The 20,051-nt window shown below is 39.1% G+C and overlaps 1 protein-coding gene across 5 annotated transcripts; it reads right to left on the minus strand.

Annotated features, from left to right (window-relative positions):
• Positions 1-10,483: 10,483 nt before the first annotated feature.
• On the minus strand, positions 10,484-18,445 carry RNF7 (ring finger protein 7). Of its 5 annotated transcripts, none has more exons than XM_055295210.2 (3): positions 18,135-18,445; positions 13,330-13,377; positions 10,484-11,775 (listed from the first exon to the last, which is right to left on the minus strand). In XM_055295210.2, the coding sequence occupies exons 1-3, from the start codon at positions 18,300-18,302 to the stop codon at positions 11,719-11,721; spliced, it is 273 nt and encodes a 90-aa protein (XP_055151185.1). In that variant the 5' UTR covers positions 18,303-18,445; the 3' UTR covers positions 10,484-11,718. The 5 variants fall into 5 exon arrangements, with proteins under 5 accessions (XP_055151185.1, XP_055151183.1, XP_063466771.1 ...); XM_055295208.2 differs by having other exon boundaries at positions 18,128-18,445; XM_063610701.1 differs by having other exon boundaries at positions 10,484-10,945; positions 18,135-18,425.
• Between the last annotated feature and the right edge of the window lie 1,606 nt (positions 18,446-20,051).

Genomic DNA, 20,051 nt, shown 5'->3' on the forward strand with positions numbered 1-20,051 from the left:
AGAATAGATGATAGGGTAGAAGAGATCATAGGGTAAGTATATATTTAAGTTTTAAAAATAACTGCCTGTTTTCCAAAGTCGTTATTCCATATTTCATTCCTGCCAGCAATGAATGAAAGAGTTCCAATTCCTCTTTGTCTTCATCAAGACTTAGTGTTATCAGTCTCTTTAATTTGAGCTATTCTAGGGTGGTATATAGTGGTGTTTCACTGTGATTTTAATTTGATTTTCTGATGAGGCATAATGGGCACATATATTTTCAGGTGCCAACTGCCTATTTAGACTTCTTCTTTTGTGAAACATCTTTTCAATTCTTTTGCCCAATATCCAGCTCTTTAAGAAATCTTGTTGAGGATATGGCCCTCTCAGGCAGTATTCTATTGACTGACCGCATTCTTTAATAGAGAAGCTAAATGTTGTAGAGACATTGAGGCAGCAGTGGTAGAAATAAAATTGCTGGGTAAGAGCATTAGATTCGGTCATTCATTCGTTCATTTCTAGAGATGGGGACAGGGTCTCCCTATGTTGCCCAAGCTTGTCTCAAACTCCTGGCCTCAAGTGATCCTTCCACCAGAGCCTCCTGAGTAGCTAGGATTATAGGTGTAAGCCCCCGCACCTGGCTAAGAACATTGGATTTACAGCTTTCCAAACAGTTTAAATTTGTCAGGACAAGTATACAAGCAACCATTTTATTTGTAAAAGCCTCCACATGCTATTTCTATTCAGAGTTTCAAAATACAGAGAACAGGTACTCTCTAGAACCTCAGCATAAAATTCGAGTTTGGAAAATACCTGAAAGTGGTGTTACAGCTTATGTAACATCATATTTTTTCCATATGTAGTTATATTTTGAGATGTATAATTTTATTTAAGGACTATCCAAATTTGTGTCATAATGGACGTGTCCATTTAAAAGCCCATTTAAAAAAACTTTGCTTTACAATTTGGCATATTCAAAAATATAAACATGAAGATGTCATATCAGAGATAAAACAATCTCTAAGATTCCAATTCTAAGAGGCTCTGAAAAGAAATTATATGTAGCAGCAACTACCAAAGTATCAGTAATTGTTAATTGTTAATATCAATTGTGGCTGATAATATAGGTTGAGTCATTCAACATCCATTCCCAATTATTCTTTTCCTTTTCTTCCTTTACTGTGAAAGCTGGAAAACCAAAAACTTCATCTCTGATTTTTCCCATGTGACATAATTCTGGCCAGTGAGCTACAGACTAAAGACACCGGGGAGGCATGCATCTGTAATCCCAGTTACTCAGGAGGCTGAGGCACAAGAATCACTCGAACCCAGGAGGTAGAGGTGTAGGTTGCAGTGAGCAGAGATCGCACCACTGCACTCCTGCCTGGGTGACAGAGTGAGACCTTGTCTAAAAAAAAAAAGGGCACTGGTGAGGGGAGCCCTTCACCAAGTTCAAGTCAATGTCTTGTTGAAGAAAAAAAAAATGCTTTTTCCCAAGAACATAAATATAAGGCCTGTCTGAAAGTACAGCATTCATCTTGGGAACGTGAGAGAGAGGGCAGGAGAATGAGCCATCACTCTGACATGCTCAAGAGCAGACAGCAGAAAGCCTGGTTTCTGATGGCACCACTGACCTGCTGTACCAGCCCTGGACTTCTTATTGTGCGGGACAGTAACACCCCTATCTGTTTAAGCAGCAGAGGTTTTCTGATATTTGTTGCCAAGTGTATTGCCAGCTGATTGACTAGTGTTTGAAAGAAGATACCATACCAAACACAAAATTAACTTCTTATATTATGCACCATTATCTCTTTATTAAACCTGGCTTTATCAAAGACGTAATTGATTTTTCAAGGAACCCCCAGTATTGAGATATCATTATACTTCTGCATGAGCAGAAGGGCTTAACACTTTCACCACGTTATCTGCTCTTGGAACCAAATTTGAAACTACTGAGTTAGTAATAATCTGCTCCAATATTGTTTTAGCATTTATGAAAACTGTACCAATTATTTTAATATACTATTTTTTACCAATGATATCTTCATATACTCTTAGTGTTTTAAAACAAACATAAATTCCCTTTTTAGCATATGAACATTTGCATTTAGATCAGATATGACAGCAGTATAATAAAACAGGGGTCCCCAATGCCTGGGCCACAGACTAGTACCAGTCCTTGGCCTGTTAGTAACTGGGCTGCACAGCAGGAGCGGAGCAGTGAGCGAGCGGTACTGCCTGAGCTCTGCCTCCTGTCAGGTCAGTGGCAGCATTAGATTCTCATAGGAGCACCAGCCCTATCGGGGGAAATTCAGCCAGATATCGCATGAAATTCACCCCCGATATTTCACGTAGGTTCTTTTCTATATTCCCTAAGTGTCAGCTGGTCTGAGAAATAAAGGGACAGAGTATAAAAGAGAGAAATTTTAAAGCTGGGTGTCCGGGGGAGACATCACATGTTGGCAGGTTCCATGAGCCCCCGAGCCGTAAAACCAGCAAGTTTTTATTAGTGATTTTCAAAAGGGGAGGGAGTGTACAAATAGGGTGTGGGTCACAGAGATTACATGCTTCACAAGGTAATAAGATATCACAAGGCAAATGGAGGCAGGGCGAGATCACAGGACCACAGGACTGGGGCGAAATTAAAATTGCTAGTGAAGTTTCGGGCACGCATTGTCATTGATAACATCTTTAAAATTGCTAGTGAAGTTTCGGGCATGCATTGTCATTGATAACATCAGGAGACAAGCTTTGAGAGCAGACAACCAGTCTGATCAAAATTTATTAGGCAGGAATTTCCTCATCCTAATAAGCCTGGGAGAGCTACGGGAGACTGGGGCTTATTTCATCCCTACAGCTTCGACCATAAAAGACATCCACCCACGAAGCAGCCATTTCAGAGGCCCACCCTCAGAGATGCATTCTCTTTCTCAGGGATGTTCCTTGCTGAGAAAAAGAATTCAGCAATATTTCTCCCATTTGCTTTTGAAAGAAGAGAAATATGGCTCTGTTCTGCCCAGCTCACCGGCAGAGTTTAAGGTTATCTCTCTTGTTCCCTGAACATTGCTGTTATCCTGTTCTTTTTTCAAGGTGCCCAGATTTCATATTGTTCAAACACACATGCTCTACAAACAATTTGTGCAGTTAACACAATCATCACAGGGTCCTGAGGCGACATACATCCTCCTCGGCTTACGAAGATGACAGGATTAAGAGATTAAAGACAGGCATAGAAAATCACAAGGGTATTCACCAGGGAAGTGATAAGTGTCCATGAAATCTTCACAATTTATGTTCAGAGACTGCAGTAAAGACAGGCGTAAGAAATTATAAAAGTATTAATTTGGGGAACTAATAAATGTCCATGAAATCTTCACAATTTATGTTCTTCTGCCATGGCTTCAGCCAGTCCCTCCGTTTGGGGTTCCTGACTTCCTGCAACATCCCCTATTGTGAACTGTGCGTGTGAGGGATCTAGGTTGGGCGCTCCTTATGAGAATCTAACTAATGCCTGAAGATCTGAGGTGGAACAATTTCATCCCAAAACCATCTTCCACCCCACTGTGGAAAAATTGTCTTCCATGAAATTTGTCCCTGGTGCCAAAGAATTTGGGAACCACTGTACTAAAACACAAAAAAATTGTATAGAACACCACGAAATGGTTTGGCCAATAGTTGAAAACAAAATATACAGCTCTAAAATATCTCTATAAATGAAGTTTGTTTGTAGCTTTACAGAACTAAAAACCGAAATATGTGAACAAACTTTAAAAAAGCAATTTTGGAGGAAAATACATTCAGAGAAGGTATCCTACTGAGACAGTGTTAAGCAAGTGGTGAAGAATGTGGATTCCAGAGCCAGACTGCCTGCATTCGGACTATTTTCCTTCCGCCAGTGTCACCTTAGGCAGGTATTAGTCAGCTTGGGCTGCCAAACAAAATGCCATAGACTGGGTTTTGTGGCTGAAGCAACAGAAATGTATTTCCTCCCAATTTGGGAGGCTGGCAAGTCTAACGTCAAGGTGCCAGCAGGGTTGATGGCTAGGGAGTGCTCTCTCCAGGGGTGGCAGACAGCTGCCTTCTCACTGTATCCCCACATAGTTTTCTTGGGTATGTTCAAGAAAAGTGAGATATCCCTCTCATTCTCTTCTTATAAAGCCACCAACCGCCTCAAAATATAATCACATTGGGGGTTAGGACTTCGACATCTGAATTTTGGGAAGACACAGTTTGGTCCATAGCAGCAGGTTATGTAACCTCTTGGTGCCTACATTGCCTTAGCTGTAGAAAGAGTTGATAATAATAGAAAGGGTTTTTGCAAGGATTAAGTGAGCTAATATACGTAAAGTTCTTAGAAAAGAATTTGATGCATAATAAGGGCTATACACGTTTGATTATTATCAATGGCCATATTTTAGCAAATTTCTAGTAGGGAATTCTAACTTCCCAAAAATATTATCAAAATGTATATAAGTTATTATTAATCAGGGCCTCTCAACCTCACTGCTGATGACATTTTGGGGCCTGACAGTTCTTTGTTGTGGGGCTGTCCTATGCCTTGTGGATGTTTAGCAGCATCCCTGGCCTCTACCCACTAGATCCTGGTAGCACCTCCACTCCGCTGTGGCCATCCACAAATGTCTCCAGACATCGCCAAATGTCCTCTGTGAGGTAAAAATCACCCCTGGTTGAGAACCAATGCTATACATCTATTAAAGACACAAAAGCAGCTACATGAATTTATAGCTTAAAATATTGTCATTTTGCAAAGTGAAGAAATTCTTACAAAATCTAAAGAATGGGAAACTATGTCAACAATCCCTTTTGATAGTAAACATTGAGGTTTTTCATATAATTTGGAATTTCTGTATTTTTTTTTCTCCAGGTCCAGTGAATTTGGCAGCTAAAGATTTAAAAACATATACTTCTTTCCTTTTAAGGATAAGATGTAATTAGTAAAGTAAGGCTCATGTTCAATATCCTAGTTTCAAGATACTCTTTTGAAGGTATGCAGAAGGTCACTTAAAACAGATTTTGATATATCACTGAGGTGTCCATGATTCTGAAATTCTGATAAAATAGAATGGATCATCGACATTGTGCTGTCCAATAGAATTTTCTTCACTGAAGGGAATATTCTGTTCTGTAATATCCAATATGGAAGTCACTATCTATATGTGACTACTGAGCCCTTGAAATGTGGCTAGTATAACCATGGGACTGAACTTTTAATTTCATTGTAATTAGTTAAATTTTACATAGCTACATGTGGCTAGTAGCTATACTATTAGACAACACAGATCTATACACATAAAGAAATGATTATGTTATTTTCTTCCTTAATAGGGTCTTTTTGTCAGTGGGCAGACCCCCCATACCCCACACATACCACTTACCACATGTTGTTAAATACAATAGAAACAGGTTTTTATAATCCACACAAGAAATGGTTCTTGTAGTCACATACGGTGTAATGCTGTAGTAGAATATGGTTTCTCTCTTCTACTTCTCTTAGAAGGTTCAACACTTTATACTTTACAATTCTGTTGTAAAGCTAACATTCCTTAACAGACCCTGTAGTCTCTGAAGAGAGAAGACTTATTTTTATTAAAATTCTTTGTCATTATGGTGAAGCTCCATATATAGCAGGCATGCAATAAACTTTTATTATAAATATATAATATTAAAAATGTATAATTTCTGTAAAAGTAGAAAAAGCAGAGCTAGAGTTAGTACGGCAGAGGTTAATTTACAATGAAGGTATAAAAATGACTACTATAGAGTTTAAGTCCCAATACATTTACATAGTTGGTAGGCATCTCCTTAGAGGCTCGGAGAAAACGCAAACAGCACAGAACATTTCACCTGTGCTGAAATAGTTTAAAGAGTTTTTGAGCAAGATTTTCATCTAGGCAGTTTTTTTTTCTTTTTGTTTTGTTTTGAAATGGAGTCTCGCTGTGTTGCTCAGCCTGGAGTGCAGTAGCTATTCACAGGCATGACCATCACACACTACAGCCTTAAACTCCTGGCCTCAAGCAATCCTCCTGCCTCAGCCTCCCAAATAGCTGAGACTACAGGTGTGTGCCACTGCACTCACTTGAGCAGTTTTCTCTAACTCTATTCCCTGCCCTGCTTGGTACACACACACTTCTTTGGGAACCACTGTGGGAGAACCCATTGTTGCTGATCGGAATGTGTTGGGGTAGTTAAAAAAAAAAAAAAAGGTTATAAACCACTCTCCTGAAAACTCTGTTGGCAATTTTTTTACAGGTTGTAGCTGCACACACACATCATAATTCTTACAAGAAGTATCTCTGCAAACAATTTTCCTTTCTTAAAGGCAATTCTATAATTAAGGCAAAGAGATTACCAGCATCAGTAGTGATTGATAATAATGGCTGACATTTGTTGACTGCTGTTTCAAGCACTGTTCTTGCAGTTAAAATGCATTTATTTAATCTTCATAACAACTCCATGAGGTAGATAACAATGTTATCCCATTTTAGTTGAGGAAACAGGCACAGAGAAGTTAAGGATTTTGTGCAAGGTCACATAGCTAGTAAATGATAGAGTCAACATTTCAAGCTGGGCTGACTCTGAAACTGTAGTCTTAATTCTATGCTATACTGCAGCCACACTCACCCAGGCAAAGTGCTTGCTTGTAACCAATACAGGAAAAGCAGATTCCGTTCCAACCACTGACTCAGATTTATCAAGTGTACAGATAAGAGAAAGCAGCAGGCTGATTGCAAAGCTTACTCCCACTCTGAAAGGCTATGAAAATGAAAATTGAGGGTTTTATTAACAGAAGTAATGGTTTATGCCATTACTTTTAATGGCAAAAAAACCGCAATTACTTTTGTGCCAGCCTAATAGAAAAAGGTTAATTTTCTAAGCATATGAAGAGTCCCAAAATCAACTAGGAAAAAATTTATTTTTATATTCATATTTCTTTTTTTTTTTTTTTTGAGACGGAGTCTTGCTCTGTCGCCCAGGCTGGAGTGCAGTGGCGCAATCTCGGCTCACTGCAAGATATTTCTACCAAGATGGAAAACCTAAAATTAAAATGAGACCTCACTAAAACCTTTTCTTAATATAAAATCTTGGCTGGGTATGGTGGCTCATGCCTGTAATCCCAGCACTTTAGGAGGCTGAGGCAGGAAAATCGCTTGAGAACTCAGGAGTTCAGCTCCAGCCTGGGCAACAAAGGGAAACCCCATCTCTACAAAAAATAAAAAATTAGCTGGGTGTAGTAGTGTGCAACTGTGGTCCCAGCTACTCGGGAGGCTGAGGTGGGAGGATTGCTTGAGCCTGGGAAGTTGAGGATGCAGTGAGCTGTGATCATGCCATTGCACCCCAACCTTGGAGACAGAGAGAGACCCTGTCGTAAGAAATATAAAATAAAAATTTAAAAATAAAATCTGAAAATCATGTTGACTGATTAGAAAAACAGGCAAGTTATTGAGGCCTTACTACCATTATTCACAAAAACAGTGCTACAAGTAATCTAATCATGTTCACAACAATTTTTTCTTGCAAAATTTTTATTGAGAATAGTTAGTATTTTATTTCATAACTGAAAACATATTATTTTTTGAAGTAACACTTCTATTAAAAGTGCTTCTAAAAGTGACTACAATGGAATAATAACAGTTGCACTTAACCATGTGTTAGATACTGTTCTAAATTTATATAGTTAGTCCTCAATCCTCAAAAAAAACTAAAGAGGTAAGTATTATTATTACTATTTGAGACAGGGTCTTGCTGTCACCCAGGATGGAGTACAGTGGCGTGATCATGGCTCACTGCAGCCTTGACCTCCTAGGCTTAAGCGATCCTCCCACCTCAGCCTTCTGAGTAGCTAGAATTACAGGTGCACACCACCACGTCCACTAATTTTGTTTTTATTTTCTATAGACACGAGGTCTCACTATGTTGCCCAGGCTGGTCTCAAACTCCTGGGCTCAAGCAATCCTCCTGCCTTGGCCTCCCAAAGTGCTGGGATTACAGGCATGAGCTACCACGCCCAGCCAAGAATTATTATAGTTATTATTATCTACCTTGCACATGAAGAAATTGAGGTATGGAGAGGTGAAGTAACTTACCTAAAATCACACAAATAAATGGTGGGGCCAGATTCAAATCCGGGTATCCTGGCTGTACTGCCACTAAGTGAGAGTATTAAAATGCAAAGAAAACACTTTCCCCGTAAGACATATTTTGCTGAACAAAACCTAATGATGGCAGAAATGGAATGACTTAAAGATGGAAAACAGGAACTTCCATGCAAACATTTTTCAGTATTTTGTTATACTATTCAAATGTTCAATACAAAATAGATTAAAATTTAAAATGTATTTGTACTTTAATTCTAATTTTCCTTACAGCCAAATCAGTAATATTTTATTCTTTATATTTTTTTTAAAAAACAAGGGCTGGGCCCAGTGTGATGGCTCATGCCTGTAATTCTAGCACTTTGGGAGGCCGAGGCGGGTGGATTACCTGAGGTCAGGAGTTCAAAACCAGCCTGACCAATACGGTGAAACCCTGTCTCTACTAAATACAACAAATTAGCTGGGCGTGGTGGTGCATGCCTGTAATCCCAGCTACTCAGGAGGCTGAGGCAGGAGAATCACTTGAACCCGGGAGGTGGAGGTTGCAGTGAGCCAAGATTGCGCCATTGCATTCCAGCCTGGGCAACAAGAGTGAAACTCTGTCTCAAAAAAAATAAATACAAACAAGGGCTTACTAAACACTGAAATTTTCTCCTTTTCATTGCAGAGCATTAAACGTTCATTTCTCCACACTACCCCGTGGCAATAACTTATTTATTTTGGAGACAAGGTCTCGCCATGTTGCCCAGGTTGAAGTGTGGTGGCTATTTACAGGAATGATCATGGTATACTGCAGCCTCAAACTTCTAGGCTCAAGCAATCCTTCCACCTCAGCCTTCAGAGTAGCTGAGACTACAGGTGTGCACCACCGTGCCTGGCTCCACGGCAATAACTTAAAAAGCAGCAAAGTGCTTTTTCTTACAGTTACTTTCGTATTTCTTTTTTTTGAGACACTCATTGCCCAGGCTGAAGTGCAGTGATCTCGGCTCACTGCAATCTCTGCCTCCTGGGTTCAAGTGATTCTACTGCTTCAGCCTCCCAAGTAGCTGGGATTACAGGCACCTGCTACCACGCCCGGCCAATTTTTGTTAGAGACGGGATTTCACCATGTTGGCTAGGCTGGTCTGGAACGCCTGACCTCAGGTGATCCGCCCACCTTGGCATCCCAAAGTGCTTGGATTACAGCGTGAGCCAACGTGCCCGGCCACGTCCAAGCATTTCTATATTGAAATACAACTGAATTACAAGTTCTTTTTAGTTCTATCATATAACAATTACATACATTTAAATTCTATGCGTAGGAAATATATTTATGAATTTCACTTCACGACAGTAAAGGGGGACACAGTATTTTTATAAAAAAGGAAGCAATGGGACCAACAGAGTTAAGATTTACTGATAGCGGTCAGCTGTAATAACACAATTTGCATAGATGGAAAATTAAATAGCAAAAGATAACTAATCTTTGTTTCTAATGCAAGAGTAAAATAAAATCAGCATCATTTAATCAAATGGAAAGAAAAACCTGTTTGATGCTTAACTTTTGTGTTGGAACCCAAAATTGTCCCAGCATGTTCCCTCTGATGAGTATGTATTAAACTTTCAGATGGCTGTGCAGATGAGCTGTAATCATCGCAGGCTGGGCAGCATCAGCGCTGCTTTGTCACAGTGCCTCCTCTTCCCTCAGATGCTGGTGTGTAGCATAAACAGGGCTTTGTTAGGTGGCGGGACTGTGGTTTTGCTGTGTGGAAAATCAAATCGTTATCACCATCTTCCACATTTCATTTATATACTGTCACACTGCCTAAAGTAACCTGACATTCTACTGCTTTCCTCTTCAATGCAAAGCCATGTATCTGCTTCACATTTTAAGGATGCAACCTTCTAAAAAGGTCAAACAGAAAGTTACTAAAACAGTTCACTGCACAATGATAACCATTTAAATGGTAAAAGATATTTGTATAATTTTTTCAGTAGCTGGAAAGACAACTGTGAAAAAATATAAAGCAAAAATTTCCAGAGAAATGTGATCAATAAAAAGTAACCCATATAAAAGCATACGTAATTTTAATTTTTTATTCTAATTGTTACCTTTTTAAACATTCCATGTATCCACATCCCTTAGATTTAAAAATTCAGAATGGCAAACTTAATCTGCAGATGTGAAAAGTTAAGACTCTAAGGTTTTTTCTTAAATTCATATCAGTAGCCTCTACTACAGAAGAATCCAAAATGAACTTGTGGTCCATTCTTTGTTACAAAATAACCTCCCCTCAGTGTGAATCAGTTTGATAAAGTTTAGTATTTTCTTGCACTGTTTCCAGGTAATAAACCTTAAATTTTATTACTGTCAAATGAAAGAGCAAATGAATATAAATTTTTTCAAATTATTTACTTGACAAATTAGTTTATTAAGTTTACGGTTGCACATAAAATTATAATGACAGTTCAAATAAGGTAAGCAGAATAAACCATTTATTAAAACATTGTGTGATAAACTTTTTAATCCAATGCTACACTGGTAAACATTTTCCCTCATTAACATGTTACCTAAAACACAGTTAAATTATATCATCTGGGCCGGGCACAGTGGCCCACACCTGTAATCCCAGCACTTTGGGAGGCCAGGCGAATCACCTGAGGTCAGGCGTTCGAGACCAGCCTGGCCAACGTGGGGAGATCCCGTCTCTACTAAAAATACAAAAATTAGCCGGGTGTGGTGGCACACGCCTGTAATCCCAGCTACTTGGGAGGCTGAGGCAGGAGAATCACTTGAACCTGGGAGGCGGAGGTTGCAGTGAGCTGACATCATGCCACTGCACTCCAGCCTGGGTAGCAGAACAAGACTTCACCTTAAAAAAAAAAAAAAAAAATTACATCATCTGACCAGAACTAGAAAATACTTCTGTCCTTTACTACTCAATGATTGAACAGTGAGGTGAGTGCAGATCTAGGTTTTCTTGATGAATCAATGATAGAGAATAGTAACTTTAAAGGCAATCAAAATTCCATATGCCCAAAAGTTAAATTTTATTTACCCTGTTCACTGGCCCAAACTTAAAATCCTCGTATCACATAAAGATCTCATGGACCGCTCCCTCTCCCTGCCAAAAATACATATTAGGAACAAATTAAGAGTAAGAGTTGGGTTTTAAACTGTACTTTATTTGTTACTGTAACATTCTTTTTTAACTGATCAACCGTAAGCATGCAAAAAGTTCTCTGAAACTGCTTCCGCTGCCTGCTGTATAGAAATGGGTAAATTATAAAGGTGATTCAGTTTGGAGCTTTTTCCTTTTTTATAGCACTTCTAAGCTGTGTGCGCGACACACACCACAGAGGTAGGAAGGACCATCTTTAATAAATTTTCTTAATCGCAGAGAATTTCTGAAGATAAAACTGACAAAATGCTAAACCAAGGCTTTGATGAGTCCCAAAGGACCACAGATCCATCGGTTCCTATTTGAAGAATTCATCCCCTGGAGTGTTCTAGCTTTTGTAGGGCACTGGATTACAAGATCCACCAGGGCTCTGAACAACTGCACTAAGCCTTCTAACCACTCTCATTTGCCAATTCTTTGGACCACCCAGTCCTGCTGGCAGAGAGGGCAGCGATTGTTCTGTTTCACCCACAGGGACATGCAGCAGTTGTGGAAGGAATGATTACATTCTCCCCAGACCACTAAAAGAAAGAAAAAGAAGAGTTGACATTACATATTTCAATTTAAATGCTGAACTCAAAATTATAGCTTATTTTATATTACAAATAATAATCTTGAAAAAAAGATAGTTAATTGGCCAAAATAATGTTTTTCTATGTATAAAGAGACAGAAACTTAAAATGTGTAAGTTACACAGAGACATAAGTCACTGTTTGAGAGCCTTTCCATCCCTGTTCTGGAATCTATGGGTGATGTGATGACCCCTAGTTCCTACACAGCTCCACATGCTGTCTTCTTGAAGTTAGGAGATGAAAGGACTTGAACCTTCCTTAGATCTGACCTTCTCAGTCATGCACTGACCTGAGAGATCTTCTGGGCTTTATTTTATGGAAAACTGTCCTTCCAATTTTTATTTACCAAGACAGAATGAGTTGTAAATGTTTTTAGTATGCAGTAGGCTTCTAAACATTCAGTTGTGCATCTGAGCTGAGCTGTTTTCTAGAAGTGAGGAATTGTGTTAAGTCATCCATAAGCAGTGCAATTCCTCATATGATGATGAACTTTTCAAAGTGGCTGGTTGGAGAGAGAAGTCTCTCTGTGATCAAAGAAAGTGGCCTGCCCCTCATGATTCCCAAATTTATACTTTTTAAACAAGCAGCATGAAAGAAAAACTTTAAAACAAGGGAAATCATCCACAATCTAGAATGCAATCTCAAATTTGGGATTCATCTGTCCCTTGCTTGATCAACTGAGCTATATGACAAGAGAAAAAGATTAAATGAAAGAAATAAGGCAGAAAAAAAGAAAAGAATTCCTATGAAAATTGGCTACAGGGGGTAGGAAGCAAGGGTGAAACATTCTAAGCATTTCAGGAGGAAGAACTGGATCAAAACTGCAAGAATCAATATTAAGTTCTATGTACACCATGTATTTGTGTTCTATGTACACCATGCAAACACAAAATACAAAGCCAATCTTTTATTCTAAGAAAATCTATAAACATGTTTATATAGCAATCTAGACTTGATCACCTCAAGAACTAGGGCATAAAAATCTTTAAACTGACTAAAATATTTAGCCTACGACAACTTTCGTAGTCTAAGACTCTAAAGAAAATTTGATACACAAACCACATTCCAAAAACATACTTGAGACTTAGAATTTTTCTACTCTGGTTTTAAAGTTAAATACTGTATTATAACAGTATTGAAAAGTGAAATGCATTATTAGAACCAAAAGTGACCTATAACAGCCAAAATTCAAATAATGTTTTGACAAATTTCTGATTTTATAATTTTCTTAATAGAAAATATTTAATTTTTGATTACCAAAATGTTTATTATGACCATGTCTGGAATATATAACCAATTCTTCTTAATTTTGGCAATAAAAGGATTTGCAGGTTCATTCCATTAAACTCTTTTGAGAACCAACATATTTTATATTAATAATGGATCACTGCTTTACAGTTTATTTTTGTGTATTGATAAAGTCAATCTTAATTTCAAATTCAAACATCCCTACTGAGAGAAAACCTTCAGTTGAAAAAGCAAGAGAACGAAATTACAACATACCAACACAGTCCTCTTGTTTGTTTTCAGCTTGACATCTAAGACAGGCATCTAAAAGTAAACAAATAGCAATTCTCATTCTGATGCTCAGAATACAATTTTTAAAAACCAGACACTTCAAAGTCAAAAGCCCTAAGGGTTAGAGATGGCAATAAAGACTCATACTATTAATTTCTCATCTGAACATAACTACTTAAAGAGGAATAAAGTACAAGGCATTCTACTAATAATAACCAGGAGCAATTTCACAAGGGTTAACAAATCCTCTATTTTTATAAGCTCTGATGAAAAGATGTCTTGACAGTGCCAATAGAGAAAACTACTAAAGAAAAATATGCCACACTCCATTATATTCAAAGTTACTATACGCTTACTGGGCATGCTCATGGGCAGTTTATTTTCAAGACACCCTTTAAATAAACCATATATATATATGTTAGCATTTGTTCATACATACATCAAGAAACACTAGGATACCCAAGGAACTAATAATAAAGTTTACCGGGAGGGTTTGGAATGGGAAGGAGAGTTTTTACTCCTCTTCCAGGTAATATACATACCTTCCTCAATTTCTGAACTGTGTGAATATATAACTTATATAAAAATTAAATTGAAAAAAATTGATTCTTTCATAAACAAGTTTTTTGAAGTCATCCATACTTACTGACAGAAGCTTTCCTTCAGCAACTCATAAGAAGTAACTTTTTACTTTCTACCCTAAGACACTTCAGAGTTCCTCTAAAATGAACTGCTTTGTATGCTTCCAATAGGTTGCTACTGATGGTCATTCAGACAAGGCTGGTGAGAAGCCAGTGAGACACAGAGGGGAAAGCAAGGGCTGTGGAGCCAGATCTACAGTCAAATCCCATTTCACTGGCATTTATCAGGTTCATGGCCTCGGACCAATTACAAACTCCAATTCCCTCATCTATAAAAAAGGGACAATACTGTGAGGTATTTATATATTAAGTGGGGATGATACAAACTGGTGAGAATTTTACAGATAAAATAAGTAAATACTAGATATCCCTAAACACTTAAGGTTTTTTCTTTGTAAGAAAATGCTTGGGAGCTAAATGATGAGAATACATGGACACATAGCAGGGAACAACACACACTGGGGCCTTTCAGAGGGTGGAGAGGATCAGGAAAAATAACTAACGTGTACTAGGCTTAATACCTGGGTGATGAAATAATCTGTGCAACAAATCTTGTGACATAAGGTTCGTTTCATGAAGCCATAAACAACAAACCCTTGTGACACAAGTTTACCTATGTAACAACCCTGTACTTGTAACCCTGAACCTAAAATAAAAGTTAAAAAAAAAAAAAAAACAAAGAAAATACTTCCTTTACAGATAAGTCTGAGCCCAAAGCATTTACCCAACAATGGTAAAATATTTTAATAAATTACTTTATTACTGGTTTCTTGGGTATCCTTCTAGAATTTCTTGATATATATATAAACAAATACTAACATTATATGTATGGGTTATTTAAAAGGGTGTCTTGAAAATAAACTGCCCATGAGCATGCCCAGTGAGCTTATAGTAACTTCTAATATAGTGGAGTAGGTGTAAATACTAAAAATGAGATCCTAAAGGCTGTACTAGAAGTTTTCAAAATTCAATTTGGAATACTATCAGCTTAATGAAAAAAGTAATATAGAATATTTTAGGGACCAAAAATGGACTCATTCACTAGCTGGAAGAGGAGTCAGAGTTGGGTAAAAGGAAGTTCGAACCAACAGAAAATAGTTTTTAACATAAATAGGGGATAAATAATCCTGTAAAAATAGAAACACGGTGAAGGTGAAGGCTGCTTCTCTTCTTATACTGGATTCTGCTCAGGCATTTGTTTGCTCCTCGCCACATGCTCTTACCCTTAAAAAAACACCACTGCCCTAGTCTCTTCAGTGTGGATTAAAAACAACCACTGCCTCCTGAGGTTTTCTTCAATCCCACAATTACTATCTCCTCTGTGCAAGGAGTTACGCACTGGGGACACCAAAATGACCAAGGCTGGGTCTCAAGGGGCTCACCAGCAAATGGGGACGTAGACAACAACTAAATATCATGAGGGTTGTGATATAACAGTGAAGACATCCTACCTGAATCTGGCACTAGTTCTGTGCAATCACAGAATTTTAATATTAAGGTTGGTGATCCCAACTGCCTCTTTACAAATTAGGAAAATAAGGCTCCAAAAAGTTATGTGAAATATCCAAGGTGATACAGTCATGAAGGGTTACTCTGGCTATTATAACTGGCTGTACTAGCAAACCTATTCCCCTTTTCATCAGCACTTGCTCACTGTGCAATCATCACTCCTTTCTGAATGAAGGGAGGAGAGTGGAAACCAAGATGAGAGTGTTATCCATATCAGAATGGGCTGACAGGCAAGTCTTGGGAGCAGAAAGTATAATAAATCACAAGTGTGTGAGATAAATTCCAAATACTAAAGAAAGGGAACTAAGTGGGTTCTTGTTGCTGAATCTAGGAATCTCTAAATTACACTTATAGCTCTGATGTAGATTATCAAAACTGACCCAAATCTACACAAATTCCTAAAGTTTCAGATAAAAGATGAAAAATTGCTTTAATGATCTTCCTAGAATCTAAAAGAGTACATTTCTAAGGAGTACAATAACACCTTTTAGAATGATGCTAGGGTAAGGACTAGGAAGTCTGGAAAAAAAAATTTCCTTCTGCTGTCACCTGACCTCTAAGTGGGTTTTAACACCTCATAAACAAAATACAAAGGTCTAGCCTAGAATACTTCCCTGAACCCAAAGTACAGCTGTTGTAAATACGCAAGACTGATCCTGTAGCAGCAGAATACCTGCTATAATTAGAAAGTTTATGATGAAATGTGTCATTTATAGCCTATACTTTGACCTACATTAAAATCTCTCAGTAAAGTTTATTTGTTGCCAAGTTTCAATCATTATTTCAGGTTATACATTTCCACTTACTCTTTAAATGTTTTTCCTTTGAGGAGGAAATAGCTTTTTGGGAGATCAATCTTTTGAAAATACCCTTTGGGAACATTATTTTTAAACTGGAAAGGAACTAAGTGAAAGCTTAGTTTCCTTTAAACTAAAGAAAACTTATTTAGGAGATAAAATGTTTAGCAAAACTTGTCTTAAAAAAAAAAAAAAGCGTCTCCTGGATCAGTTAAAAATGCTTCCCAAACTGGAAATTATGATTCCTAAGTGGCGGCAGAGACAGCTGTATTGCTGGCAAATAAACTAGATACTTTTAAAGCCTAATGTGTTTTGTTTGTTGCTGAGACAGGGTCTCATTCTGTCACCCAAGCTGGAGTATAGTGGCAGTGGCAGGAACAAGGCTCACTGTAGCCTCGACCTCCTGGGCTCAAGGGATCCTCCCACCTCAGCCTCCAGAGTAGCTGGAGGCCACCATGCCTGGTCAGTTTTTTTATTTTAATTTTTAATTGTACAGACAGGGTCTTGCGATGTTGCCTAGGCTGTTCTCAAACTCCTGGGCTCAAATGATCCATGTAAAATAAGTGGGTCATGTCTAATATCAAGGTCTTTCAAAAGAAAGAGATAAAAATATCTGAATCCAATTGTTTTAAACCCTCTTTGAAACAAGCCTTTAGGAATAAAAGACAAAAGAGCATAAACTGAGAAATCTCTTGATTCAGGTATGTTTAAAGTCTCACCCCCCTTAAGGTGAGCAATTCTCTTTATGTTCTCCAATTCTCTCATTCTTCAAGACAAGTCACAGTTTTCAAACGACAGAAATGTCCGTTTTCTTTAACTACCCTCAATAAAGAACTCCACTGAAGATGCTCTCATAGTAATTTTAAATGCCCTATCTGAAAATACAACTTGCATTTAAGTAGCACCTGCTTTTCAAAGTGGTCTGAGATCTTAGAACCATATAAAATATAACAAGATTAAGCTGTTCTGAAAAGTTTCGCTTGGTCTAATATTTTAACTCAAAATATCACAGAAAGAAGACGTATTTGTAAGAGGGTTCTCCACAAAGGCATGCCTCAGAGCAGCACAGTATCTTCTCCAGGAAATGGCATCCGATATGGAGAGGGGGTGTGATGGAGGTGAAGTTTTACGTTTCTGAAAAAAGGGCTTACAATTCTTCAGCTTCCATGAAACTTAGATATTCTTGAACCACACTGTCCCCTTCAAGCCACGCTAGTGCTATCTGACCCGTCTTAGATCAATCCGGATTTAAAAGCCATTCGAAGAGCGGCGGTAAGCTAATCCGGAAATGCAATGGCTGTGAACACTTTCCTGCGTCCCTCGAGAAGAACTAAGGGTGTCGTTTTGTGGAAGATGACTCCGGAGCATCACTTTCGTGGTGACCAAGACTATTAAAGTTCACTGCTGAATCACGGCCTTTACCCTGACCACCTTGTGACGAGCTTTTAGAGCAGGGGCTGGGGCTGGCCACACAAACCGAAGTGTTTCCGGCTAGTTCCCAACAATCACCCAGTTTTACTTTCTTGGTCACACCCATCACTACCTGAAATTACCTTATTTACCTCCGTTTATTGCCCGTCTCTCTCCCTAGGACACCAACCACCCGGCGCCAGGCGCCTGTTGCACAACCCCGCAGCCCCAGGCGGCGGCCGCAGCCCTCAGGAGCCGCAGCAGGAGTGTGGCTCCGCGTTCCTCCGGCGCCGGGGCAGGGCAACCTCCACCCACTCTCCCAGGCGGGCACTTTCCGAGGCTTCTGGCGGACGCCCGTCCCTTCCCAACCCCGAAGTCGGCTCCCGGAGGCCGCAGCGCGGCCCTGGCCTCGCGTGCAGCGCTTACCCATCACCTGGACCCTGCAGATGGCGCACGTATCGCACTCCACGTCCCAGCTCCACATGGCCACCGCGTTCCACTTCTTGAGGGAGAACATCTTGTCGCCTCCCGACTTGGAGCCTGAGCTCCCGGAGTGAGAGGCCAGGGTGCAGGTTTCCTCTCCGTCTTCCACGTCGGCCATGGCGGCGCCGCGGAACCGCCGGCGGAGACGTTGGCTTGGGGAAGGCGGGAGGCTAGGGCGGCTCTGTGGGGCCGCCCGACGGGCCACAGCGCCGCCCGCAGGCCGCCAGCCACCATGGTGCCTAGACCCCGGCTGCCCACGATTGGCTGGCGCGGCCCAGTGACGTCACCTGACGCCAGCGCCGGGGGGCGAGCAGGCCCCGCCCTCGCCGTCCTAGGGCAACTGAGAGGGCTCGGGCTCTTCCGGGGCGACGCCGCTGAATCTGCCTGCTGCGCTGCGGGGTGTTACGTCTGAGCAGGCGCACAGATTGTGCAGGAATATGTGTCCTGCTTTATGGCTTCATTAAACCTACTGCTCTCCTTGTTAATTTATTCGTTTGTCTCTTCCCTCCCAAATGTAAAACTCTATCAGAGCAGGGAACATGTTGTTATCACCACGTTATCCTCGGTATCTACAAAATGCCTGGCCACAGGAGGCACAATTATTTGTTGAGTGAGTTAATGATCTTAAAGATCTAGAAATCTGGTTCAGTGATTCTCAAACATTTTGGTCTCAGGACTCCTTTTCACTTAAAAATTATTAGTACATTAAAGAACTTTTATTTATGTAGGAAATGTATAAATATATATATACACACACGTATGAATATATATACATATATACAATGAATATATGTACATACATATATACAATGAATATATGTACATACATATATACAATGAATATATGTACATACATATATACAATGAATATATATATATACAATGAATATATGTATATATATACAATGAATATATGTGTCTATATATACAATGAATATATACATATATACAATGAATATATGTATATACATATATACAATGAATATATGTATATTCATACATACAATGCATATATGTATATACATACATACAATGCATATATGTATATTCATATATACAATGCATATATGTATATACATATATACAATGAATATATGTATATTCATATATACATGAATATATGATATATTCATGTATATAATGAATATATATTCGTACATTTCCTGTATATGTATACACACATAGAGATTAATGTTTGCTTTTTAAGAAATTAAAACATATTTTAAAATGTATTCATTAAAAATCACAGTAATAACCTCATTACAGGTTATCATTAGAGGGATGACTTCACATACCATGTAGTTGCTGGAAACTCCGGTGTACACTCGTAGAATGAGAGTGAAAAGAGAAATAGCTCTAAATATTGTTAAGCAACTAGTTTGCCCTCTTTTGACCCCTAAAAGAGGTCAGGATCCCAGGAGTCCCGGTGTGTGGCGACACAACCCACACTTATTTTTCAGGCCCCGCTCCCTCAGCTGCACAATCTCCATTCCTTCTGCTCAGTACATTTGAGCTAGTTTAACTTCCTCTTTTTATATGTAGGACTAGTGAGGTCCGAAGAAGTGAAATGACAAAGATCGCATCGTTATTACAGTAGTGCTTCTACGGCTAGCTGACCATCACATGTGTTTCCAAGAAAGCAGGTATCTCTGTTGAAAAGAAAACAGAAGCACAGACAGCCTAAGGAGATGCCTGACCCCACCATCACCTAGTGGCGGACACCTACTCTGTCAAGTTTGGATTCTGAGCCTCTCCCCATCCCCTCATCTCCTGATACATGGGCAAAAGCTAACCAGACTAATGGAGCCTGGCAGGGGAAACAAGAATGAGTTAATATATAGAAACATAAATATGGACACAGGGTCAC

Source organism: Symphalangus syndactylus, chromosome 10 (assembly GCF_028878055.3).
Source record: "Symphalangus syndactylus isolate Jambi chromosome 10, NHGRI_mSymSyn1-v2.1_pri, whole genome shotgun sequence".
Lineage (NCBI taxonomy): Eukaryota > Metazoa > Chordata > Mammalia > Primates > Hylobatidae > Symphalangus > Symphalangus syndactylus.